Source organism: Pocillopora damicornis, chromosome 12 (genome assembly GCF_964200805.1).
Source record: "Pocillopora damicornis chromosome 12, jaPocDami1.2, whole genome shotgun sequence".
NCBI classification, from domain to species: Eukaryota; Metazoa; Cnidaria; class Anthozoa; order Scleractinia; family Pocilloporidae; genus Pocillopora; species Pocillopora damicornis.
The window spans coordinates 20,452,656-20,480,109 of record NC_142681.1 but is presented as its reverse complement, the minus strand read 5'-3'; the positions used below and the strand labels follow the sequence as shown (position 1 = coordinate 20,480,109).

General features: G+C 38.7%; 3 protein-coding genes across 5 annotated transcripts; 1 reads left to right on the top strand and 2 right to left on the bottom strand.

Moving 5' to 3' along the window:
* The first annotated feature begins 1,173 nt into the window (after positions 1-1,173).
* Positions 1,174-4,122, top strand: LOC149036931 (interferon-inducible GTPase 5-like). Its single transcript, XM_089190466.1, has 2 exons — positions 1,174-1,416; positions 2,175-4,122. Exons 1-2 carry the CDS (start codon positions 1,214-1,216, stop codon positions 3,193-3,195), a joined length of 1,224 nt encoding a protein of 407 aa, XP_089046592.1. The 5' UTR covers positions 1,174-1,213; the 3' UTR covers positions 3,196-4,122.
* Positions 4,123-5,459: 1,337 nt separating this feature from the next.
* LOC113669554 (uncharacterized) lies at positions 5,460-7,506 on the bottom strand. The gene has a single exon (XM_027185609.2). The coding sequence runs from the start codon at positions 6,954-6,956 to the stop codon at positions 5,976-5,978; it is 981 nt and encodes a 326-aa protein (XP_027041410.2). The 5' UTR covers positions 6,957-7,506; the 3' UTR covers positions 5,460-5,975.
* A 2,327-nt stretch (positions 7,507-9,833) lies between these two features.
* Positions 9,834-27,250, bottom strand: LOC113669489 (uncharacterized). 3 transcript variants are annotated; one of them, XM_089190464.1, is made up of 21 exons: positions 27,043-27,250; positions 24,926-25,145; positions 22,676-22,785; positions 21,749-21,831; positions 21,437-21,523; positions 21,122-21,172; positions 20,878-20,939; positions 20,058-20,170; positions 19,447-19,563; positions 18,952-19,038; positions 16,524-18,580; positions 16,046-16,136; positions 15,839-15,912; positions 15,228-15,281; positions 14,823-14,879; positions 14,512-14,599; positions 13,903-14,002; positions 13,417-13,465; positions 12,803-12,877; positions 12,126-12,255; positions 9,834-11,624 (listed from the first exon to the last, which is right to left on the bottom strand). In XM_089190464.1, exons 1-21 carry the CDS (start codon positions 27,071-27,073, stop codon positions 11,440-11,442), a joined length of 3,921 nt encoding a protein of 1,306 aa, XP_089046590.1. In that variant the 5' UTR covers positions 27,074-27,250; the 3' UTR covers positions 9,834-11,439. The 3 variants fall into 3 exon arrangements, with proteins under 3 accessions (XP_089046590.1, XP_027041327.2, XP_089046591.1); XM_027185526.2 differs by having other exon boundaries at positions 24,926-25,882; positions 27,043-27,098; XM_089190465.1 differs by having other exon boundaries at positions 24,926-25,882; positions 26,908-27,056.
* Positions 27,251-27,454: the final 204 nt, after the last annotated feature.

Genomic DNA, 27,454 nt, shown 5'->3' with positions numbered 1-27,454 from the left:
CACTTAAAGGCTTCATTTGATCAATATCCCACATCATTACGACATGCCACTAAAGGACACGTTCAAACGTTTAGTGAAAAGGTTTTCTTTGGCGAAAACAACGATTTTGTTCAAAATATTCCCATATAATTGTATTAAGAGTAGTATGAAACGGTAGAGATCAGATTTCTTTATGCTCTACCGAAAAGGTAGGGTGTTTTAGAATTAATAATATACATGAAAAAATTACTCAGTTCTGATTGGTTAAGATAAATGCAGTTTTCAGGTAATTCAATGCAGAAGAGGCTTAAATTCAGTGCAAAGAAAGTAACAAACCAGACGCTCTGATCGGTCAATACTCATAGAAAATCACAGAGAGCCAGTAAAATGCGAGCCTTGGATGTCGCGACATTTAGATACGCTGAAAATTTGCGAGAGAAACAATGGCCGGCGTATTAAGTAGGTTTTCTGTCGCCACAGCAACAAAGATACAGCGGCTGAAAAACAGCTCTAACAACGAAAACACTGTTGGTTGTCGGTTTGGAAAAAGTGGTGTTTAGAGAAGGGAATTGCCAAGGAAATCGAAAATTACGAGCCGACCCAGCTTAACACTTTACTCGAGCGATTCTTCGCCGAAATTAAACCTCGAAACGACGATTCTATTTCTTTAGAAACTTACCCCGCTTAATTCTTTTGTTTTCAAGATTGCGCTTTCGAATGCAACCTTTTTTTCTTTCATAAGTATTTATTTCTTTTTTCACTACCTTCATACAAATTTCCTCTTAATCCTGAAATTTGACCGTGGGCTTGGGGTTGGCTTTGGTTTTTAAAGTTAAAGTTAAGCAATACTGTCGCCACATTTAGGAACTAGTAACACTCCTAACATACTTGATTTATATGAGGTTGGGTTATGAATAACGCTGAAATAAAGGATGTATCTTTTGGGAGCAGGTTTTTCTCATACTAAGTTCATTTATCAGGCTAATAGTATCTTATATTTCAACAGAAAGTGGAGGGGAGCTGTCCACATTCTCTGTCCTTTCCCACGAAAATTGTTCCTTAAATTATGCATGCAGTTGCGACAGCTTGTTTTTAAATTTGACCAATCACCCTTGGGTTGTTAAAACTATATAAAAAAAAAAAGTTTCTCATTGGAAAGCTGAATAATCAACGAAACTGTAATCGGTTGAATCCGGCCAAAATTTGCATTTCAGTTACCAATCGATCCAGCACTATGGCTGACGTTTCGTTTCCACTGGACGAATATGAAGTGATAGAAGCAAATGAGATTCAAAACTATGTTGAACAAAATGGTGTGAACGGTATTTCAGAGTTCTTGAAGGAGAAGTTGGATACTTGGAAAAAAACAGAGGTTCACCTTGGAATCACTGGCGACTCAGGAACTGGTAAATCGAGTTTTGTCAACGCGATAAGAGGGTAAGGAAACTCATAGCAATGTACTAGGGCTGAAGTTTGCAACCTCAACTTTTCTTAGTTGGCTGTGGCGATCAGTTGGGGTCGTCAATAACAGTGCGGTAGCTGAAAAACAGCTCTAACAACGAAAACACTATAAAAAGCACTGCTTTTTAGTTGACGGTTTGGAAAAATTGGTTTATAAAGAGGGGAATTGCCATGGAAATCGAAAATTATGAGCCGACCCAGCTTATTACTTTACTCGAGCGATTCTACGCCGAAATTGAAAAAAAACATGGTTAAACCTCGCAAACGACGATTCCATTTTATCGAAAGTGATTCGGACACAGACTGAACAATTCCTTGGACTGTATAGCCGGACTTTGAACTTTTTGCTCCTTAAAGATGTTAAAATATCATTGTTTTGATCATACGCGGTTGTTTTGATCGAACACACAAAGTCACTTACAGGGTTTGAATAAATTATTTTTGCACCTAAATGACTGATGGGTAAATTTTGAAGTAAAAAACAAAAAACAGATGAATCATGGGCTTAAAGGGTCTTACTCACCTTTCTTTTTAACTAGTGTACACGGCTCGAATGTAGACACGCACCGTCGAGGAACTAACTATTGAAAAAAAATTTTTTTTCATCAAATTTAAGTTGATTTCTAAAACCTAAATTTTCCAAAATAAAGTCAAAAGCTTAATTTCACGAAAAAACATGTAAAAACATATGTTAAATGATCTGTAAAAAATTAAACCACCTGTTCCTTTCCTAGGCTCGCTGATGATGATATTGGTGCTGCCGAAGTTGGCGTTGTTGAGACTACTTTAGAGCCCACATCCTTCGATCACCCAGAAAATCCAAACATAAAGATCTGGGATTTGCCAGGAATTGGAACACAAAAATTTCCTGACCTGGAAACGTACTGCGACAAAGTACAGTTCGACAAGTATCATACATTCCTTATTTTTTCAAGCAGCCGATTTACCAGGAACGACGTCTTATTGGCCCGAGAGATCAAGAAACAGGGCAAGTCTTTTTTTTTCATTCGCACAAAAATCGATGAAAACTATCGAGCTGAGAAGCGAAAGAAATTTTTCAATGAGGATAAAATGCTGCACGACATCCGCATCGACTGCTTGAAGAACCTGGTTGACGAAGGTTACAACTCCATCAGCGGTGAAGACAACATCTTCCTGATAAGCAACCATTATCCAATCAAGTGGGATTTCGATCGACTAACGCGAGCGATTCTCGATGCATTGCCAATATATCAGCGAGAGAGCCTCACCTTGTCTCTCAATGCCCTAACCAGCTTATCAAAAGAAATTCTAAAGAGAAAAGTTGAGATTTTCAGAGGGCGCATGTGGCTCGTTGCAGGAGCATCTGCTGCAGTCGCATTTGTTCCAATTCCTGGGCTATCTTATGGTGTTGATATCGCACTGGTAACTTACGAAATCAATCAGTTCCTAGCCCAGCTTGGTATTCCTAAAGAGGGGTCTCAAATATTTGAGATTCTTGGTGATACCACTAAAAAACAGGTCGTCTCTCTTTATCTCAATTTTGCCAGTGCCGCCGGAATTGCCTCGTTTTTGGCCAAGGGAGCTAGCTCGGCAGTAGCTGCGGAAGAAGTTGCTCGTTTTATTCCGTACATAGGGTCAGCAATAGCTGGCACTTTGTCCTTTGCTGGCACATTTGCCGTACTTCATGTAGCTTTGAATAGAATTGAAGCAGTAGCATTAGCTGTTCTGGCGGACGCTGCCCAACGATCAGTAGACGATTTTGATCTTGATTAAACTTGTACTAATCCTGCGTTTTGGTTAATTTTATATGTTATTCATAGCACAAAGCTAAATTGCAAGTCAAGTTGAGATGGTGGCAAAAACCTAGCTGAAATCACTCTCTTTCTTCACGATCAGATAGAATTCTTTTCTAGTTTGTTTAATAGCAATTTAATTAGAATACATCGCCACTGCAATTTAATTAAAAAACCTGGCAAGTAACTTTCTGCACAAGGTGACACTGGAGACAAATTTATTAATTCATAAACGAAGATATAAAGCTATCTTTATCATTTCTTTGAGACCGATTCTAGCTTTTTCTTTTCATTTACATACTCACGGGTCTTCGAAGTCACTTGTGACTCGTTCGCCGGCTTAAAAACCTCTTTTCATGTGGTACACATATCACTGATTCGTGAAGAATGTAACGGTTTTCACTTAAATTTAAAAATATATCGTAAACCAACAAAGTGAAGCCAAACCATCAAAAGTGCCCACAGTATTAAAGGCAATGTCAGCTCTTTCAATAAAATTAAAGAGTGTAACTATCTTTGCCTACCATTCAGCCAGTGAAGTCCATTAGATATTATCCATAAGAGTTGTGCCAATCTCAGTTTTGTTTTACTACAAGGTATGTTTGATTAATTAATTGTTTGGAAAGTAAAGCAATAGGTAGGTATAATTAGACAATGAGAATACTATCTGTTGTAGTTAAATGTTGTTAGGATAATGATAATATTAGGAAGATCGGTTAAAATAGCTTTGTAAATGAAGAACTGTGAAAACTTCGGTTTTCATTGCTTAATTGATGGAACATCGCACATGGTGATTATAATTAATTGATTTTTTTGTTATTTTCTCCTAGAACACTGAATTTATTCCGCCTATTTGTTAGCGAGTAGTTGAATGAATCTTTGTAGCAAAGAAGTTCAGTTAATTGTTGAGAGATGTAGCTGTTTTTCAAGAACTTTTACTCGAAACTCGAACTCACCTTTGGAAGACGTTTCATGGCCGCGTTCAAGGGACTTCCCGCCCTTGAGTAGAAGTACAAAAGCCAAATTAATCCATTCACGCTCGATATGTGATTTGTCGAGGCTAGAGGGCCATCGTGTACGACCGCTTCAGACGAGTCAGATGACCAAATTTGCCCCTGAGGAATATCCTATGATATTCCTCAATTTTAAAACCTTGAGTCCAATGCGCTAAAAATGTTTATTTGAAGTTAAAACGGTCTAGAGAGCATTCTATTGGAGAGAGAGATTTTTTTCCTGAAATGGCCCTGAAATATCAACGAAAGATTGTAACAGTAACCTGAATATGCCTCGGCTAAAACCGACGAAAATTCGGTAATACATCCCGAATGATATTCTAAATTTGCAAACCTTCGTTTGCAAATTCAAAGTGTTCGTCTAAGATTGAGTTCAAGCTGAGAAAACATTTAGCTGTTGTTACAGAGGAAACGACATGTTTGTTTGTTCATAAAGTCGAGTGCACACTGAAAAGTATACATCTCACGCAGCAAACGGTAAGCTGTCGGTATACATTTTTTTCCTGTGCGTCGCTAAAATATTTGATGGATACTAAACACAGTAGCCTCCATTTGGGGCTAAATTATGCCCGTATATTTGTCCTTAAACATTATCGGTTCCCCGAAGCCCACGGTTTTCGTAAGCTTTGCTCTGGGGAAAACTGTTCGCTTTACGGACAAACATCCGAGCCTATTTTTGCGCCAAATGAAGGTTATTGTTTATATAATTTCGAGCTAATGTTTATCACCCAGCACGAGACGATTAAAATATTGAGGCAAATATTTTTCAAAATAGACGCTTTCCGATCTCGACATTTCTGAGAAAAAGGCAAATAGAATATTAGAAAATTAAGCTCATTTAACGTTTACTTTAGAATTATCCAAAACAATTTACTTCCCTCAAGCTCAGTGAATATTTTTGATGCCGTTTTTTTAAAGTACATTGGATAACAAATCGTAAAGAAAGAGCCACGGTTTTCTCTTGCACTCTGCAAATAACCTGTTTGACCAAATTCATATGCGACGATGAAGCAATTAAGAGCGATTAAATATTTAAATTACCATGTCGTATTTTCACACTGACGGATAATTTTGATGAGGCCTTCGATGATTCCACAGAACAAATCGTAAATAAAGAATGAAATTTCTGTAAAAGGAGGAGCAGAAGAATAGGATATGTTTCTCGTTAGTGTCGTTTGCGATCTCAACCACAAAGCGTTTTGTAGGTTATCAAGGTTCTGCTGATTCGATGTTTGTCTTTTTTTTTTAATCTTTTTTTAATCACTACAAAGATGTGGAAAGCTACGGGCGTGACATAAATAATAAACATTCTCTTTTGTAGTAAAATGTAAACTTTCTTAGGTACAACAGATCTGTCACTAATTAATTACTGACCACTGGCTTTTATTCCACATGTACAGACTTTGGTAAAAAAGTGGCAATAAATTGTATTTGAAGTAAAGGTGTCAAACTGTCTAAACAACAAAGCGCACAAATACTTGTTACAACTAATGACTTCTTCAGAAATTCAATACATTTTTTAAAACAATTATCAACTGAAAACATTTACTTGCGGTCCCCCAAAAAAACAGAACTACAGCCTGCTTTTCAACAGTAGAAATGTTCCTGAATCCTCTCGAACCATTGATGAGATCAGTTTCCAATCAATAATCTTTTGAAAAAGCTCAACTCTAAGTAACTGTATTAAAGGTTTGAGTCATTTCGCAAAATGACATTAGTCAAGGTTACCCATTAACTGCGGACACCTTTACTGCGGCGAAAGCGAAACTTCTGTAAAACGGTTGGCATGTCTCCCGTTGATGTACCCGTTCCTTTCCTTTGCCCGCCGAAAAAAAAGCATACTCATCGTTCGACGATATGTTGGTAGGCGCCATGCGTAGACAAACGCGTCCAGGCACACTTTTACAAACAACAACAGATCAGAGATTTCGAGAGCAATCTGAATGTTTTCATTGGCCTGAGGAGAAAGCTCGTCTGATAGATAAAGGAATATTTGAGCTGTAATGACATGTGGCAGCGCGGATAAGAGCAAAATAGCAGCTAAATACATCGCCACTGCTGTAAATTGCTGCTGTAGATTTTCGCGGCGGGTTTTTCGACAGCTTCGCGGCGAAGAGCTTTCCTCGTGCTGTTCAAAAGCGCGTTTTCTCTTCAAATGGCGTCGGAAAGCTGCGTTTAATAAAAACAGAATCACCATCAAGTTAATAGATAGGAAAGAAGTGTTTAGGGCTAGACTGAGTTTTAAAAAAGTGAATTGATCCATGATTCCCACAAATTGAAGACTCATGAAAGACAACAAGTAAAACAAACTGAGCATGTTGAATATAATGGCGTTTCTCCTAGTGACGACTTTTTTAAAACTGTGCGGACATTTTATGGCTATGTACTGAGCCCAGGACAAAGCCAACACGATCAAAAAAGAATAACAGATAGCCACAGAGGATATGTTGCTTCCTGCCGTAAAGAGCGTTTGTAAGACACCATTGACTGCGTCCCTTCCCTCAGTGTACACCACATAGTAATACGCCGCGAAGAACGGTTCCGTAGTAAGAGCAGTGACAAGGTCCGCTAAACTTATACCTACAATGAAACTCGTCGTTGGAGAGCTAAAACATTTAAGCGGATCTTTCCAAACAGCAATAAGAAGAAGTAGGTTGCTTGAAACTGTGGTAACAGATAAGATGGATAGACAAACAGCACTGGCGAGATGAATGACCTGTCCAGCCATCTTGATATTGATGCCCTCTCGTTTCTTTTGCACGGAACTCAGTTCTTTTGTTGATTTGTTTGCAGTGATTGAAAAGAAGCCGGAAAATAAATACTCTTTGCGAACCACGTCGTCAATTTGGCACCAAAAATGAATCTTTTGAATAAACGTCACCTGATATGAGTTAATTTCTTCGCCTTTTCTGTTTTCTCCAACCTGGACGAGGCGGAAATTGCTCCATCAGTAAATGAATAGAGGTAATCTTTCAAACAACAATTAGACTACTCTCCTTATGCACATCACGGCAGGTGATGATCACAGCGGAGAAACAATGTCGCTGTGTTGTTGATATTCAAAACAAAGAACCTTCGAGTTTTCTTTTATATCTATAAATCACTAGCAACAAAGCCGTCAAAGTTTCACCTCTCTCAACGACCCTCGGGTTTTAACGATTCTGTGTACAGAGAATAAATCCAATGGTAATTCAAAACGTACTGCGTGAGCTGATCTGACGCAAGTTTACACTTATTTTTTGGCAGCTGCCGACGGCCGCGCCACAGAAGTTGAATTTAAAGCTGCAATTTTTGTTGACTTTCTACTTGTCATTACACTGTCAGAAAAACCGACAAACTGTATTAAATTTTAAAATGATAGAGTCATTCTTTTCTTTCAGGGTTTAAATCGCTTCTAACAAATGTTTCTCGCACAATTAAAAGTAGAGTCGATTTCTCGTTTCACAGAATCGGGTTTTTTGCGAGTTGTGAAATTATGATATCAATGCACTTTATGTAGAAAATGTCCTAAGGGACTTTTTACATTACACTTCAAAATTGACGCTCTGTAATAAGTATTTGGCAAAAATAAGTTAAATATCTTATGTACGATTTAAGATTCCGCCGAAAGTCGTAATCCAGTCGTTAATTAAAGCCATAAAATATACCGCTTTTCAAGCCCCTTTCAAGCATCTTCTTTCTTTAAAATAGAGGCGTTACATTTTTAGAATTTTTTTAATAAAAGCATCATTTATTACCCAAATTAATTTCGAAGGAAACTGCTGTAGTTCAATAGCGGTCCACTAAAGGAAAAAAAAAATGACAGCATTTTGTTTGAACACTTTGGTAATTCACACAGGATTTTGACATTTTTGCAACGAATATGAAGTGCACAATGGAAGCTAAAACACAGTCGAACTGAAAAAGATCCAACACTTCACAAAAGAGAACATAAACGCAACCCCTACTTGAATTTAAAACATCGCAAATGAACCGTCCAAACTTTTTTTCCCCAATTGAAAATCAAACTGGCCGATGAGATCTAACCGGCAGAAAACAAGCCTTAACACTTCATGATGGTTTCTTGAATGAAGTCTGTCAACATCGATGATTTTGCAATATTTTTTACGACTAGCTTCGTCTTTTTAACCTAACCCTTCACACCCCAACATCAGTATGCATATTCTCCATACTGTTCTCTATACATTTCCTAAGGTGCTGACAAGGAGAATTTGTTAAACAATCGAGAAGTTCTTAAGTTGGTGATCATTTCCGTTATTCGCATGACCTTAATGTTTGATTTAAGGGCGACATTTGTAAGGAGAAATTAGAAGCTGGTCACTCTTAAGGGTTAAGGAGTTAAGATTTCTAATCTAAGTAAGCAGATGTAATATCTGTGAAATCTGTCGAGTAAGCAATTTTGCCCGCGAACCTGGTCGCCTACCGGGATGGAAGATGAATTAAAAAATAATGATTGAGCCAATTGTTTGATGATCTAAACTCAGACAGTTTTAGATGCGGCACAACCAAAACATTTCGAGGCTTACTCTTAATTGATCTATTATGGGAAAGTTGGCATCTTAATGACCTGATGTGGTAGACTAGGTTGAGGTGTTAATTGTAAGAAAGAAATTGGCAAATACATCAACACTGATTTTAGATAAACATGGAGAAGGAGCCGTCAAATAAATCTGTCTCTTCATACTTGTGCCAAAACTTAGCACTTAGGGAAGAAAAAAGAAAATCAAGCAGTAATTTACATTTGAAATACAACTAATTTACAATATGATCGCATGGTATAGTTTAGATAAGCGTAGCTTTTTAATTTAACCTTTTCTCTCAACAGTGCCGGAGTACAATTAAGCCAGTTGATTGATTTTTCAGACTGTCGCGCCCCGTGTAATCAATGGTTTGATTACGAACCGCCTGCGAACAAAGGGTTACCGAGATATGACCCAGATGAAGCCACAGCTCCACGGTAACATAAACGAATTTCAATTAGCTAACCAAAAATAAGTGTTTATTTAAATTCATTGATAGCGCGAAGCTCTATAGCAGGCGCAAGGCAGAAGCCTTTTACAAGGCAAGAGTTAGAAACTCGTTTCTATCTCTATTTTCCCTTGATGGCCCTAAGCTAAATCTTTATGGTATTGCCAGAGTCTTCTTGTCAAAGAAAGGGCAGCAAATAGCGCCTAGATGGCAAGTTGTTTTGATAGGAAGGATTAATACAGCAATTTTCAATTGAATGTCAAAGTTATCAAATCCGAGATTGCGTTGTTTTCCAAGTGCTTTACTTCGCTCTGTGATTGGTTCAGAAAACTTGCGCCACTTTCTTAACCAATCACATGTAAAACTACTACCAATCACGACAAGGCCACCCGCGTTTTTCCGCGCCTTAGTTGATTGTACTTAGCGTTCTCACTGACTATCAAAGCATTTTATTTTTTCTACGGCCATTGTGCTTACTTAAATGTTACGAACCTCAATCAAAAAGCGCTCTCAAAGAAAATTATGTGTGACGCTTTCATAAATCAGACTCAGTAAGTCTGATGAAACCATGAGCCATTACCGGTTTGCCAAATTTCACTTAAAAATAAAAAAGTGACAACGAAATATACTTAAGAGGTTGTTGTAAAAAAGCAGTTTATTTTTGCAAAAAATCCTTTTTCCACCTTACAGCTCACTGCAAATTGAATTTGCACCATATCCTCAGTATAAAACTGCTAATTTAGTGACAAAGCTAAACAGAGGCCAAACATTGGACAATATAGTTACACCTGGATAATTGAACAAACAGAGGTATTCTCGTAATAGACTATAAAACAAATACAGATTTGAGATTGTGAACTGCAGTTTACATGTTGAATACAGCCTTTCACGAAAGTTTAATGAGTTAATTTATGGAGTCCTTCCTTTTGCTCAGATGATCGGCAAACGTCGACGTGATTGAAACAAGTTACCCTATGTACAAAAAATTATCACTCAAAAACTTACGTTTACAGTGCTACATAGAGAACTATTAAAATTCTATTAGTATTTACCTACATAATAAATTCTCTAAGGATTAATCGGCCTTGGTCAAGCGATCTAACTGTTCGCCTAACGTCAATATCAGTATCTGGGCAACTGCCCACCACTAACACAGGGGCAAAATACAATGTACAAGGCAAATCCAGTCGTTACACTTTAAACTAAACACATGACGTAAATACCATAGAGATGGCAGGATAACTTATGGATCAATATAGAAGCAGTAAGGCTTGAATAGGAACCAAGCCAAACTAGACTCCAGACCTCCTCCTAAACTTAACACTGAAAGACTCCTGGGACTGAGAGTTGAGAATGGCATACAAAAGCGACAGTTTGGATAAGAGAATTGGGAAGTATCAGCTTATCAAAGATATGCAGTCGAATGTATTCGCTTATTATAGGAAAAGTCATTTGACGACAACAGCTTATAGTACAAGTTATACTTTTGTCTCTAGTACAGATATGGATATTATTGGCTAGTGTTGGAATTAGGAACAGTTAGATCTGAAAATAATGACCTTTCACAGGTTTTGAACACAACATTTCGTTTATTTATAGGTTATGTATTTTTTTTTTAATCTTTGAAGACAAACTACGACTTCACTTACAGGAATCCTCACATTTATCTCTTGATCACTCATGTTTCAATTAGCAACAAAATTACGTCAAGCTTGGAAAAAGAACCTCTTTCATATTGGCCGATTTCTCACCAATATTATACCCCTGCATTACTTCTCACACTAAATATACAGCATCATTCATATACCAAAAAAGCGCATCTATAAACGTGTTCGCAAACACGCAAATTTTCCTGTGCTCTTTCTGTACCATGTCCGTTTCACTTTAAAATGTTTCCTGGTATATTTTTGTAATCTTTTTTTTTTTTTTGAGTCCTGGCTTCCAGGGTCATGTAGACCGATGCAAAGTGTGACCAACCAAGTGTGATTCCCTAGAGGGAATACTATGTACAGAATGGCGTAAAAAGTTTCTCCACACAGTGCATCAATCTTTTTAAAGAGATGTTGTGCAATAAACTGAGTGGCTGCCGGTTAGAAGTGTGTGTCTAAACCAAAGAAGTTTCCTTCTGAATCGTAGAAGCGTCAATGGAAAGCTTCGCCCATAATTTTACAAACAATGTTGAGATGCCACTTGCAGAGACTAAAGGAACATTATTTACTAGGGACAATGTGTCTAGGTCCTTCTCAACTGTAGCCGGCCGCTGCCCCACCATTTCGAACCCCACCATTGGCACCTGGAGGAGCCATCATGGCGGACAGGTCTGTAGGATCCCTGTTGGCTGTAGCTCTCAGCGCCTGCTCAGGAACTTTCGACGGGTCTGACAAGATCGACGTAGCTTTACTGAGGTCGCGTAACGAGGACAATGCCGCTGAGAACGGATAAATATACGTGCGTTATTGACCCAGCTTTAGGTCAATAAGGTTGGTCATTTGCTAGGTTCTGTTTTGGAACCGAGGTCAATATCAGCCATATTGATTGACCAAGCCAAGCTACCGGACGATTTACCATGTGGTACACCAAAGAACTGCCACATGAACTCGTCTTAGGCTTCTTTGTGTGACTTCTCACATCATACACGAGGGTAGTCACACAGTACTTTTCTTCGCGGGCAGGCCCTCGTTATTTGCGTCACACGACGCACGTTTCTTCGCCTGCGGGGGCCTTGAGACGAGTGGAGGAGAGGTTTGCCAGGAGTCTGGCACTTTGTCAGTGCCAGACCCCATTGCAGACCTCTCGCCGTCTTGCATAGCTTAAGGCCTCATGATTTTACCGCGGGCGAAGAACGCACCTGCTGAACCGCTAATAATGAGGGCCTGCTCGTAGGCTTCAGAGGTAGTAGATAGGGAAACAGTTACGATACAATACTTACCAGGTCTCAGTGCGGGTAAAGAACAGTGCTGTTCAAGCCACCCAATAACTGTTCTACAGAAGTCTTCCACACTGGCTGTAGACACCGTGTTATTATACTCTTCAAACAGATGACGCATCAGTACGCTGAACTGAACGATGAGTTAAAGATGTTAATATTTTGTTATAAAATTAGCGAAAACAAGTAAATACACATAACTCGAGCTTTCGGCGGGCGATTTAAGATATTTTATTCTGAAACAAACTTTCAAGACTCTTTATCAACCCACGGTATTGTAAGAGCATCGCGTAGTTGAAAATTCTTAACAGCGAAATAAGAGCCAATCAGAACACATAATTCAACGTCTGAACCGCATCAAATTAAAATGAAAGGTCAGGCGCGCAAAGCCGCACAGATGAGAAAGAGTCTTAAAACTCTGGCAGAGAAAACTTCAGTTTAATTTTTTGAAACTTTAGAATAGAGGCAAGCATCGCGTGTGAAGAAGGAGGTAACTGAGTTATATTTAAACATTCAAGCATGCGAAGAGTCCACAGGATTTACCATGCACTACTCATAGATGTGACTAGAAACTTAATCTGCTCCACCGCATCATTGAGCTCCTGTACTCTGTGCACATAACCGAAAAAATAGGGAAAGAAAAGAATAAAGAGAGAAGGAAAATCGTCTTAAAAGGATACTATCCAGAACTTGAAGTTGTCTTGCGTTCGTGTCTTTACGTACTGATTAAACATGGACCACATTTGATCAACACGCTGTCAAAGAAAAACGTAATAATTTAACGTTAGCATCTCAGTAATGAGGTATGAGTAATGGAATCAGTACGTTCAACATACTCGAGCTAAGTAACTCTCACTTTAAGAGACACTGAGAAAATTCCATCCGAAATTGATCATTATGAGGTATTTTGGATCGTCCAAAAAGTAATCTCGATTCTAATTATCAAAAAAGTAGTAGGGATGAGGCAGTTTGAATATCTTTCCCATATAATTTTAAAATTAATTTCCTCCAGGAACTACCTTGTTCCTATTGTTCTGCTTGTGTAGATACAGATTAGAGAAGAAAGCGCCTTGAGAGTTGTGTAGTAGTGACATCTGCTACGATTTAAACTCATTAAGTGATACAACTAGGGCTAAATTAAGCGACAATAAGTTTATTTAAGGACAACGATACAAAAAAAAAAAAAAAAAGGCACAATACTGTCGCAGACTAACTAGGAGCTTAAAACAAGTAAACATTAACTTGATACATCAAACGAACTCGATAACTCATTAAATGTATCATAAGCATTGACCTGTCTTGCAACTGGTACTCCTGTGGCCGGAAGCTGTTGTTGACACATACTGCGAAGGAAATACACCAAAACTCATTCTCAATGCCAAAAAAATAAACTCCCCCTTGTAAACTGGGGTTCTAAAAAATTAAATCGCCTTGGAACTAGAACTAAACGCAGAACTGAGTTGGCTTTCCATTGATATTTTAGTTTTATCATTATAACAGTGCTACCTTACCGTGCATGAGGTGATTATACAGAAAATCCTGGTTTTCATTAGCAACGCAAGCATGGGCGCAAGCGCAAGCACAAATGCAAAGACAACAGCTCTTCTTTCACCGTGAAAACGGCCTCGACGGAAGTAAAAGGATCAGAACTTTTCTTTTGTCTTGTGCTTGCGTCGGGGCCGTTTTCACGATAAAATTGTTAATGTTAAGCTTGCGTTTGTGCTTGCTTCGCTTGCAAAAAACCGGCTTAATACTTCATCACAAAGATATAAACACTCACCTTATTGATGCATTTAGCTCCTGGATCTGTTTTCTGAGCAGGTCAGCTTCCTCCTGCATGGTTTGTCTCTCCCGCTGCAGCTTGGTGGTATATTCAACAGCTGAAACAAAAACCAAAACGAAATGAAAACAAAAAACAAAAACAAACAAAACAGACAGGCAAACGAACGAGAAACATAAAACAACCTCGATACCACAAGACAATGCCGACCATATAACAACATGCCTGATGTAATGACATGTAAAACTGAGTTAGTGACGATTTCTTAGAGAGAATTTATTAAGTTCCACAACAAATCTTGTGAGAAACTGAGAAGTAATATATGCAAGGTAATGTCTGGGATTAATTTGGTTTTGCTTTATTTCGGTTTGTGATTGGTCCAGAAAACTTGCGCCGCTCTCTCAACCAATCGGATGCAAAAGTAAAACTAGTCACGACTTGATCGCCCGCGTTTTCCCGCGCTTAGGTAGCTTACTTGTTTTTACTTTGAGTTCTCATTGGCTCTTTAAGGTATTTTCCTTCGTTCTGATTGGCTGTTGGGATTACTTTGGTTTTGGTATATGAGAGCCAATCGAACGGCGCTCTAAAGTAAGTGTAAACGAGACTTACTTTTCTGCAGAACTGTGGCTTTGCTAACTTTGGAATTCCTTTGACTGGCAAGTGACGGAACAAGTGACATCAACTGATCGAAGCCCATCTGGACAGAAGCAAACCGATAACTATGCGTTATTATCACTGTAAGATTTTATAGACTTAAGTACCATCACCTACAAAGTAGAAGGAATAAACCATGAACTGGAGGATGACTGACTGGCTGACAGACTAAATGAGCTCAGTGCCTGACGATTGCCTGGTTGAGTGACTGAGCGAGAAAGTCAGCAGCTAACAAACCGACCAACCCTTTTTCATCTCACACTTACTTTAATATTACCACGTCTCTTCTGTTCCGCTGTTATGTGCGAAATTCGTCTGTGTTCCTAACAGAGCGAAAAAAAGCATTACACATGAATTTATATCAAACAAATCACAGTGTTAAATAAATTGCTGAGACCGATACAATTTCATGATAGGACTAATTCCTTTATCTTCACACTTTGCACAGAAGGAAAGTCAAGATAAGGAATTCACTTATTTGCTCACTTTTGCGAGACGATGGCAAAGCATCAGTGAAATAGCAAATGTAATCCGACAGATGACTGTGGAATTGGTAGGCTCACTTATCGAGACTTTACATATGCATGACTAATTGAGAAGAAATACTTGTGCAGTATACAGTATAAAGTCTCACAACAAATCTCACATGACGTTCTAACAGTTTAACTTACCTTATACTGCTCCCGCTGTTCTGCAGTTACAGGTCTTGTCTGTTTGGCAGGCGGCTAAAATAAAAGAAACTTGGTTTCAGAAATGACATACAATGTCGATATTTTTCTACACTCAAAAGTTATCTGTCTGTCTGCTTAACCTTTAGACATTAATTTATCCCTTCGTTTACAGATTTATGATTTTTTGGGTGGAAACCTGGTGCTTCTGTGTTGTCTTCTTGAGGAAAACTTTTCACCCGACTCACTGTACCTCTCTTTGGCAAAAAGAATCCTAAGTAAATAGACCAGCAACTTGACTAATGTGCTAAGAAAAACAGGACAGGTTTTGTTTTGTCAAAAGTATTCAGCTTAATTTTGTCCTAGTGATTTAATTACTTGGGGCTGGTCTGTTTAAGGCATCCAGATGGTAATTGAAGCGCGGTAGTAGCGCAGACCGAAAATAGGAGAGAGGCTTGGACAGGGTCGCGTGGGCTTGGGGCGGCTCATGAGACCTGTCCCAAACCTCTTTCCCTTTTCGCCTTGTCACCCAATTTACTAACTAAACACCTGGAACAAACTACTCTGAGGCGTGTTCACAGCCGTATGTTGAATTGATTATTCGTTCCACTTACAGGCGTTTTTGTCGGCCTCATTCCTCCTGTGTCCTGAGATTCAGTCACAAGACCAGTAGTTGACACTGCAACAGCTGAGGGAAAGAAAGCTCAAATTTATCCCCTGAATTTAACCACAATTCCTGATATTGTTACCGTTTTGTAAAAGGTACACACTCGAATCATGATAAAGAAAAAACTGATCGTAAAAAAAATTATGTAACTCACCCATTGAATTCTTGGCTCCAGCGCTCATAGTCGCAATTGTTTGTAGAGGAGAGGAACTATTGACAGCGCTTGATGGTACAGGAACAGTAACCTAAGTGGCACATAACAGCGCAAAAAATTAGAACTCTGCCCACTCAGCGAGTTTTCCATTGGAATATTTAGACTGAAAAGGACAACGTGAAATATAAGCTTATACAGCAACGGCACAAGTTCAAATTCCGCTGAGGTCTAAGATCAAAATACATGATAAATACTTTAAGAAATCCGCTTGCGCTGTTAAAAGGCGAGTGGAGTGTTGAAAAATGGGGACATAATATTGACAATCCGTTTCGTAGCTTCCACAAAGACGAGCGTCAATTAATTGCATTCAATTGGCACACTTTGCCAAGACGTTCACGCTAGTCTTTCTTCTAATCACTCATCTTCAACAACGATTTCTACTTTATAATATCCCATCAATAAAGAATTTGCTACTCACCGACTGAAGCGTTGCGGGTGAAAGACCTAGCTGTGCTAAAGACAATGTGCTCAGGTTAACACTCGCTGGTAAAAGAATCCTCTGCCCCTGAGCTGTAGGATGTCCAACATTCACTACCTGCGGCATGGATGAGGTTGATACCTCGGGTACTCCTCCCATTTGTCCAGTAGGTGTATCTTGGACGGTTTGCAGATTACCCTGTGGGGAGATAATAACTGCCGCCTGCGGCAACATATTTTGATTCACAGCTGGCACAGGAACTTTATTTGAGGGCGTGTGCTTGATAGTGACAGTTGGAACCGGTGCGCTGTTTGATGTGATCAACGCGGCTTGCAATGGCGATTGTGAAGTAAAGTTACTAACTGGTGTTGTTGGTTTGCTGGACGTCGTGGGTTGAATAGCTACATTGGGCGGTGCTCGCAACAAGGACTGCAACGCTTGGGTGATGACATTTTGATTTTGGGGTTTCATCTGAAGTGATGGCTGCATAGGAGCAGTTTTATGTTGAACAACCTGCGGCTGTTCTTGTTTGTGCTGAGTCGCTTGCGTCGTTCCTGCGTTACTTAAGGTACTCAATGCATTAACAAGCTCTGTTGGGACGCTTTGTTTCTGTAACACTTGTTTCAACTGGTAAAGCTGATTCAGCAGAGAAGGGTCTTGTGTACCACTCACATTACCAGTATCTCTTGTTTGCATGGGCACTGCAGCATTAGAAGGGGATGGCTGAGTGAGGAGCTGACCTAAAACGGAGCTGTTTGTTTGGTAGGATTCAGAAACAGCTGGGGTTGGATTAGCCACAGGTGCTAATAACAACTGTTCCAAAAGATTTGCATTTGTAGTAAGGCTCCCTGTTAACTGCGGTGTGTCTGCAGTGCTGGCGAATGTTGGTGACTGAGATGACAGTGCTGCCACAGTGTTTCCAAGATGCTCTGGAGTAGACATCTTTCGTCTGCGCTGCGATGTACTTGGCGCTGCTGCTGGAGCTGGAGGTAAGCGTTGGTGCGGCTGTTGACCTAAACTCAACAAAGATGAATCTGACATGATACGAGGAAATCCTCCTCTCTTCTTCCTTCCCGAGTGATGTGTTGGATTTGGGGCTGGATGTGACGGTTGGTTTGCTATCTCCGACGAATGCACTGTGGGTAGCGATGGAGGTGATGTCGGACTTCTAGACATGCTCGCTAAACTGCTCAGTTTAGAGTCAGACATGTTTCTCGGTAGACGGACCCGTTTAGCATTAGAGGCTGTTGGTAAGGAAGGGATCCTTGTGCGGGGCTGTATGGACTGCAAATGTGCCGCTAAATTGGGGGCTTCCAGCTGTGGTGGTAAATTACTTTCCATGGAGGGAAACAAATTTGTGTGGAGAGATGTCCCCAGTTGAGACAAGTCCATTGTATATAACTGTGTATCAGACACATTCCTAGGCAACCGCCCCTTCCTCTGTTGGCTCGAGGCATCCATTTGCCTGGCCGTGTTAAAGGGATCCACATTACCAACAAACTGGTTGGTAGGGGAGAGAACATTATTACCACGAGACTGAAGCTGTTGAGCTTGAATCTGAATTTCCTCCAGCGGAGTCTGATGATGCTGCGGTGGCGATGTTGGGTAGGGTGGCAGCTGAGGCTGTTCAACAGGGGAAGTTAGTCTGGGTGATGTAACAACCTGCTGCTTGTTCTGCACATGTATGCTTGGGTCAAGTTGTGAAGTGAAGCTTCCTCCTTGCAGCACATTCCCGTAGTCATAAGTGAATTCCACTGTGGGATTGGCACTGGAAATGTCCATGAGTACTTGTCCATCTGGTTGCATGACCTGTTGACGCAACTGAGAATTGTCCACTGTTTGGGTTGGGAACATTTCTTGTGTGACAGATTCATAAGCCCCCGAATGATCCATAACCTCCTCTTGTCCTGATGCAGTTGACTCATATGGGTCACCTTGGTTCACATACACTGTGGCGTTTGGTGGGGCAGGGGCAACGGCCTGGCGCTGATGGTAGTCACCCTGCTGTACGTAACTTGGTTGATTTCCTGCATGTTCAGCTTGTTTCACAAGCATTCCTACAAAAATGAAAGCATCTTGCAATTAGCCCTGAATCATACTTAAAGTGATTTTAGACTGGGTGTCTCGATACCAAAATCAAAGACATCACATCAGCCAATTAGAACAAAGGAAAAATCCCAAGGAGCCAATGAGGATTCAAAATAAAAACGAATAGCATGAAGGTAGGGAAAACGCAAGTGAATATGTTGTGTTACTTTTAATCTTTTAATTTTTCCAGACCAACCAGAGGGCAAAGCAAGCAATATCACTGCAATTCCTAAACTGAAAATTGCACTATATGCCAGGTTATTGACATTTCTAAATGCCGCGCATGTAGTTAGAAAGAAGTGGATACTATTTGAAGTCCTAACTTGGCTAAGGATCTTACCAGTAAGAGTTTCAAAATGCTCCATAAATTCGTCTAAATTTGGCTGCAAGCTATCTAGAGTTGGAACTTGAAAAACATCTGATGCTTCTAAAGAGAAAGTAATAAAACTAAATTTAACCCTAAAACTCCCATGAGCGACCAAGACAGAGTTTCTCCTTACATTATCAAGCAGACAAGTGAGGAGAATAAAGAAAAATATCAATAAAAGGATTATGTTGATCCAATACCAAATTCTTCAAACTAACATTACAAGAATTGTGTGGCAGACAGTAAGGAGAATTACTAATGAGATCTTGGGAATAAAAGTGTTCACTGATTGCAAATACCACACATATTCATAAACTGCTTAAATTGCATCTTCATGTTTGTAATATTCTGTTTGTGGTAAAATTACAAAATTCCATGTCTAATTGGAGATTTCCTTTTAGCTTTTGCTTTGGAAAGCATTGAGTTTTGTGTATTGTTAAGCTATATAGAATAAAGATTGTTTTTAACCTCTTGCTCTGTGAATCAGTGGCTGTTGTTGAAGGGCTTCTTGTGGAATTACAGCTCCTCCAAAGTTGGTTTGACGAGAAGTGAAAAGTGTGTCGGGCAGAGCAGACAAAGCTAAGTCTATGAAAAAATAAAAAAAACAAACCTTAATTATTCAACTCCTTGGGATAATTAGATGGTTTACAAATTATTAAAGAGATGAGTATCAGAGAAGGGTAGCAAAGGAGGTGGGGGGGGGGAGGGAAGGTCCTGATCATGTTTCATGCAAAAATTTCAGAAAAATTCATGCATTATGTGCATAAAAATTTCTCTTATTGGGAGTAAGGTTTCAGGGAAATCTTGAAGTTTTCACCAAATGAAAGAAAAAAATCACAGGTCACATATAATTCAGATAGCAATTCATGAATCACACATGCCTTTCTGTAAAATTCACATTTCACATATCAATTGACCTTGATCAGGTGTCATGTACATTCCCCTTGCCACCCTCTCAGGGATCAGCTAAATTTCATTCTTTTAATTACATATTACAAGTGTATAAATAACACAAGATAAATACATATTTTGAGAAAAATCAAAATGAACAGTTAAAAAAGGCAGCAGAATAGTATTACCATCATTAAAAGCTGTGTCCATAATATTTAGCATGTGATCTACTTGAGCATTGCTGCCTGGGGCAGCTGGAATAGTGAAGAGGTTCTCATCTCCACTGTCTGAGCTTATTGTCCTAGAAAAGATCAAATAAGGGACTCAAAAAGACCAACAAGATATTTCTGCAAACTATATCAACACATCCATTAAGGGGATAAGTTTCTAAAGAAATTGTGGTGCTGTATTGGAGGGAGAGTAAAACAGGGGAATTTAGTATTATCAAATGAGTTGATAATGTAAACTGGCTTCTGTATTAAGAGTTCAAAAGCTGATGTTTCAAGCATTGTCCCTTTCTCAGAGTGAAAAGGGGAGCTGATGCTCAAAATGTCAGCTTTGAAACTCATTACGGTGACCAATTTACATTATCAACTCAGTTGATAATACCAAATACATCATCAGGCAAACAGCTGATGAGAAGTGAAGAAATACATTAAACTGGTGATGATCTCCACTTTGTGGCTGAATCTTCAACCTCCATAATAAAAAATGCTTCTTTTTGGAACATTTCTCACCCATGCATACCACCAGATAAGATAATTATGAGGAACTTTATTCCAGTGTTAATACACTTTAACTATATGAGCTAATTGGAGATACATAAAGCTTTTCATATAATACTTAAGCTAGCAAAAAAGCTGGTTTTTAACTGAGTGCATAAAACTTTGTATTTTTAAAGTCAGTGGAAGGATGAAAAATTTTAGTGTTTTAGTCACACAATATAGAGTGATCTTGCATTAGAAATCCAATATCAGGTAACACTGCAGAAATGTCCTCTGTACAAACCTCTTTCTTTTTCTCTCTTTTTCCTCTAGCTTCTGAGCAATCTCTTGATCAATCTGCTGTGCCTAAAATTAAGCCACAAAAGAAATCTTAAAATCAACTAAGGTTTTAAATATAGAAGTAAGAAAGTTATGTACATAGGTTTAAAGGTTTCACATTAGTTCTGTGCATTCAAAATGTACATTCCTGATGGTTCTGTCAACAATAGATCTTATGACTAAAAAAAGGGCAAAATTCTTCAACATACCCGTAGGCTCAAATGAGAAAGTGGACTGGTATTTACAGGAGAATTTGACCACTGAAAAGAAAAGTGGAAAAGAAGACTATGCATTAGAGATAATAATAAAATGAATATTTGAGGAGACATAAAATGTGTGTTTAATTAATTTCCCCATGAAGATGCTGAACATTTCCTGGTAAATTACTTGCTAGAAATGAGGCAAGATAACAACTTCCATCTGATAAGTCTGAGCGTCCTCATTTCCTGTTTTCTGGGAAAAGCATGGATATCATGGGGAAAAGTTACATGTTAATCAAGGGCTAATAAACACAATTCACAAACCTTTTTGTAATATATTCTTAGTTTTTTGTACTCCCTAGCTACAGCCTCCAACTTTCTCCTCCAATAACGACCCTCAAGTATAACAGCCTTTAGAGTGACACAAAGTACATTTAGTTATGCTACCATACAAAGAACATTTGATCAGAATTATATTTTTGTTAAATTTTGATACGCTAGTTTTGAAAGTTAAAAAACATTCAGCTTCATTGAAGAGAAAAAACCACATCCATTATAGTTTTTTAGAGCTACAATTCAATCCCAGATAACGCTGTTTTTGTCGTAATCAAGCAATGTGTTCAAAAAAAAACTCACAAAGGGTTTCTTCTTAAAGGGCTCCTTTTCCTCAGAAAGCGGATTGACAAATTGACAAAACAATGGTCGCCTCCCCTTGGAATCTGTAGACAGAAAACACATATCATCAGTCGCTGGCTTTATCTGAGACATCCTTCAAGACTAAAAACACCATCTCTATCAGTAGTGTGGCATTGTAAAGTGCCTTTAGAAGCGTGCAAAATGTCTCATAACAAAGTCCTCCATTATATCCGACGGAAGAAACATCTGTCATCCATTCTTGTTGCTAATGGTTATCCCTCCTCTTTTGAACAAAGGGTAACAAAAACCAAGACAGCCAGCACTGATCCCCCTACGGAGTTCAGATCCACTGCAGTCCTGCCCTATGTCACAGGCCTCTCCAAACAACTTTGCTGCTGTCTACAACAACAAGGTGAATGCACTGTTTTCAAGTCAGAGACTACCCTATGATCACAACTAGTGAACCCAAAGGATGCTGTTGACCTGGTTAACCAGGATGGCCTAAACAGAATTTCCCTGTGAGTGTGGGAAGGTGTACATCGGTGAAGCTGGCAAACCTCTGCAGGAGAGAATCAAGGAACACAACAAGGGCATGTGACTTGCTTAGACACAGACCTCCACCATTTCAGAGCACACCCACAACACTGAACACTGCCTGCTCTGGAACGAAGTACATCGGTGAAAGAGGCAATTCACCTAAGGCTTTACCCTAACAATGTCAACAGGGACAGTGAAGTTGAAATCCCAGAAGCCTGGATGTCGACAGATGCATCCAATCACAGCTGAGCACAACAGTAAAAGGGTGATGTGAACTCAATCAACCTCTTAGCCTGAAGAAGACTAGCATTCTGATCCACATCCAAAGTGACCACATTGTGAGACATTCAATTCTATTTATCTTTTGAAAAACATACTTTTTATACTCACATTGGATATGCCAACATCTCCAAATTGCATTGTTCAATCGTGTCTTTTCAGCAAACTGTAACTTCTGGCTTCTGAAGTTCTTCCATTTTGGTGAGATTAGAAAGCCTCCCCTGAACAGAAATAAAAATGTGACTCTGTCAGATGTAGCTCCAATTACTACACAGTATCACTTTCAATTTTTTACAGTGCCCCTGAAATTGTGGGGTACTGGGAGGGGGGGAGGGAGGATGGGGGAATAAATATTAAGATAGTGGTGGTTTCAATTAGAGCCGGAAACTTGGAAAAATGGCTGCCTATTTTCTTTGAAATTATCAATATTAAAGTAAAGATTGAACTTTCATTAGCCTCCTACTTTGTAGTTTTTCTGTCTACTTCAAAGCTCACTGACACCCTTGAGATATCCATTGAGAAAAGCTTCTCATAATATATATTCAATATGTATATCTGCGAGCTCAGGAAACTTGGTTGAAAAAACAAAATTAAGGTTTTTCACATACATTTTCTTAAGGCAGAAACACTAGTTTTTACAGGATTTAAATGAAAGTAGCTTTGAAAACTAGAGACCAACTTTTTTTCATATAAATACAAATATTAATTGAGGTTGATTTTTCTCTGTTTCCTTCGTCTCTAGTTATGTGTAGAGATAAAAGAAAAATTCCAATACCATGCTACAAAACAAAAACGACCTTACTTTACATTAAATAAGTAATACCATTTGACACTAATTTATGCATGCTGTTGTATTTTGGTATAAATTCTCAAAAGAATCTTTCTAAAACATTGATAAAAGCCTTGGCATTCTTTAGAATAGTGAGAGAGTCACAGCTGTTGTCTAAATCTAATCCTGGCTATCCTGTGTTCATAGACAAGTGTCTTTTAAGCACCACACTGAACTTCACCACATGCATATTGGGTTAACAGGAAGGAAAGAGGCAGTCTTAGGTAACACTTATGGAACAAAAAAATCCTTGTTACATCTGTAGCAGCCTAGTGTATCTAACTAGCTCTGGACATCTCTTACAACAAACCACCAAAAATAATCATATCAGCCTGTAGAAGATGGACAGTTTAATGCTCATGTAGCTGCAAGGTGTTTAAATTTTAGCTACACAACTAGAAAACTGCTAATTTTGAGGACTAGGCAAACCGCATGGCCAAATGATTATGAAGCAACAACCAGGTTGTGTGTTCCAATGTTCAGAGAAAATAAATTAATAAGCAAAAACATTCTAAACAAAAATACTAAGATTCCTCATGATTTTCAACATCTATGTCAGCTAGCAAGTTGGTTCTCCTGTTTAGGCCTTGCATCAAGTTAGGCTGCGCATTTCTCTTCATTCTACCATGGTAAAATGGCATCCTAACTACCTACAGGTAGACATGGTTTGATGCTACTCTGGTTTACAGATTTAATGAATGTAACTGAAGAAGTTACAATTCATAGACTGTAAACTTCTTTGGTTACATTCATTAAATCTGTAAACCAGAGTAGCGTCAAACCATGTCTGATTGTCCACCTGGTTGCCATGTGAACTTTAATATATATTTCTTTTTTTACTAACAGGTAATTGGTGAACAGTTAAAATTCAGAGAATCTTGAGTTGAAAGAACAAGGTGGGATACACTTAAGGGCCACTTTCTCCAAAATCCCACGAACTTCATAGGCCTTGACCCAAATTTTTAGATCGAGGTTTAGAAAGTAACTGACTTTGTTAGAAACAAATCAAAGCATTTCCTTTCTAACAGTTTGATTGTTGAAGTGTCGAAATTATCAATATTGTGATCTTGAATGAAAACACGAAACACAAACATGGAACAGCTTCTCACGAATGAAAAAGATTATCAAGTTCTTTCGACAAAAACTCGAAAGACGATTTTCATAGTCATACATTCTCAAACCGTTACAGTGAAAAAGAATACAAATACCAAACATGTGTATTACACGGTTATACATCTAAACACAATTGTCACGAACGCATGCAGTTATTCAGTGAAAGAGAGAATATCGATTGCTTTAACGCAAAGGAAACATAATTTAACGGTACTTAATTCTATTTATCTCTTCGTTAATTTGTGCTATCTGATTAAAACGCTTTGAACTTCGTTCAATTGTTATAGGAAACTATCGTTCAAAACCTTATTAATATGCGAATTAATGGAGGACTTACAACAACAGCGACCCCCCGATTAGAGCCATAAGAAAACTCGGAAAATGTTGGAAAGGTTAAAAAAGCATCTGAGTCCACTTACGTTCCATATTCCAGCCTCATGCACTCGAACAACCTGGACAAGTTCTCATCGAGTGTGATTGAAGTTCGTTTTCTGTAAGGATCATTCGCTTGACTTGTGTCGCGATTGTGTGCTGTGTAAAGCAAAGTGCTTTGTCCAAGTTCGCCAAGAGAGGTATATCTAGAATCCATGATCATGAAGTAGTTGTAATCCGTCGCATTTCGGAGATTTTCGCCCCAAACTGTTGGTCACAAGACAAACTCGAAGAAGTAATCAAATTTTGACTGTCCACCATTGTGGCCACCTCAGCCAAATATGGTGCATTTCAAGCCCAGTCCTTTCTGTAGCGCAATTGACCGTGTCTAGCACAACCTTAGCATCCTTAGCACTAATTCTCTCCTAGTTAATCTTGTTTGTTTTGAGAAATTTACGCTTGATGTTTTATCCAATGACAATTTCAAATCAAGAAAGCAAAATTGCTAGAACTAGATTGCAGGGCAGAGGAGGACAAAAAATGAGGGGAGAAAGAGGAGTTGAACTTTCAAAGCGAAGTTATGAGAAGTAAAAACTCAATCGCTGATATCTTAGCAAGGAAAGTAAAACTGTAGCGATGTGAAGTGAGATGTCGCTTTGTTTCTCCATTGCACCGAGGTAGGTTTATATCAGGCGCATATTTTACATCAAGATATTAAACTGTTGGAAAACCCGATAGATTTCTTTATACAAAATAAATCACGTTATTCAGGGAAAGATCTAGAAAAAAGATATTTAATACCCACGAACATTTCAAGGATATCGATGACCACATTGCCTCACGTAGGCTCGGTATCAGAGTAAATTAACCCAGAAATGAAATGCCATCAGTACTCCTTATCGAGTCTTATTCACCGAGATGTAGCTCCTCTCACAGCGAGAGAGGCCAACAAAGACGCGACGGTTACAAATAACGATCATGATATTACACACATCACCCATGTGCTGAAATCAGAAAGTATTCGTTTATTAATACTTCCCAGGCCTCTCTCTTAAGCCTCTCCTAACTGTTCACTCCCAACTAGGACCTGAGACTGTCTGAGTTTCTTCAAAACAGTTACCTATAAAACTCATTGCAATCCAAGGCTGACGAGAAATAACTAGCACAAGCATCCTCAACATTATTCATCGGCTATTTGCTAAAAGACTCTAACTTTTCGACATAGTGTTGAAATTAAGAAATAAATCCTACACCTACTTTTAGTAGAACATTTCCTTTTGCTTAATAATGACAAAACCATGAGGCACAGTTTTCTAATTATGTTATTCACCGAAAAAAGGAAGCCAGCCTTGAGTTATAGGTCTTACTTAAAAGGACTGCTATCATTTCCCAGAAGTCGTCAATAACAATCTCAAAGCCGACTATCAGTGTTAAAATCGCTATGTGCCTTAAAACGCTCAGAAAACTGACCGCCACCGGATAGCATATAAGATTGCTTGTCAGACGAATTATTTTCTTCTACAGTGACTTTGTTTTTTATGGAGCAAAATAAGTATTACGGGCCGTAAAGAGATCTCTTATGGCCGTTGAGTATGCAAAAGGTATATACTGCAATTATTTGACTTTTTGACATTCTCGCCTACTGAGTCTAATAATCATTTGACAAATAATTTAAGTATTACTTTGCGAGAAAAAATTATTCTCTACGTATAACTCCGGACTGTCATCAGTGTACACTAAGTTAGTTTGAAGAAACAGTCTTCGTAAGTACTTTTTTTAAAACTGGTTTCAGCGAGGTAAAGTTGATAAAATAGTATTATATGTTTCTGATTTTCCAGATGGAGCTCGGGACTGGACTTTTAAATCTCACTCCCCTTCAACACATAACGTGTTGGCTCTTAAAAACAAGAAAAAAAACTATAACTTTCTTATCAAAAATACTAAAAAGGATTTATCAAAGAACACTTAGGACTGTAGGTGGAAAGTAAAATTCTATCAAGAGGATAAATACGCGCCAAACTGAACCTACCTCGCGAGTTCAGGAGGGGGAAACTAAACGACATCACTGCGGCATGAATGTTTTGCTGATCTGAACAATGTAACGCTCTGTTGAGAGATCACCCGTCTGCTAACTAAACAATAATTTAATAAAATTGATTCTTACCTGAGCACTCTACCAACGACATCCTTTTCATGCATTCTAATCAAAACTCTGTAACTAATACACGTGAGAGACGGCTGATCTACAAAAGAGAGACAGTGGAACCGCGAGGAACCAACGTGACAAATTATATCTATGGAAAACACGCGGGCTTCTCAAGGATTTTTTTTCATCTCCTGACCCGGCATAATTTATCCTGACAGCTGCATATATAAGCTTTTTTTAGCCGCGGCTGTTCGTTATTAAGTCTAGAATTCAGGATTAATTTTTTTTCATTAGTATAAAATTTCCTGTTTGACGTAAGCGCACTTTTAGGAAAGGATATTGTGTACATGACACAGAATGTTTCGTGACGTACTCGTCTTATGACCTCACGAGGAGTAACAATTTTTATATCAGGTAATTTAGTGTTAAC

Bases quoted from the DNA above. Each gene is read 5' to 3' on its own strand.
- LOC149036931 (XM_089190466.1), top strand. From the start codon at position 1,214: ATGGCTGACGTTTCGTTTCCACTGGACGAATATGAAGTGATAGAAGCA. The intron at 1,417-2,174 runs GTAAGGAAACTC...TTCCTTTCCTAG, and splicing joins TTTGTCAACGCGATAAGAGG to GCTCGCTGATGATGATATTG.
- LOC113669554 (XM_027185609.2), bottom strand. From the start codon at position 6,956: ATGGCTGGACAGGTCATTCATCTCGCCAGTGCTGTTTGTCTATCCATC.
- LOC113669489 (XM_089190464.1), bottom strand. From the start codon at position 27,073: ATGAAAAGGATGTCGTTGGTAGAGTGCTCAG. The intron at 14,003-14,511 runs GTAAGTCTCGTT...TTTTTGTTTCAG, and splicing joins AGCCACAGTTCTGCAGAAAA to CTGTTGAATATACCACCAAG. The intron at 12,256-12,802 runs GTATCCTTTTAA...CTCATCGTTCAG, and splicing joins ACAACTTCAAGTTCTGGATA to TTCAGCGTACTGATGCGTCA.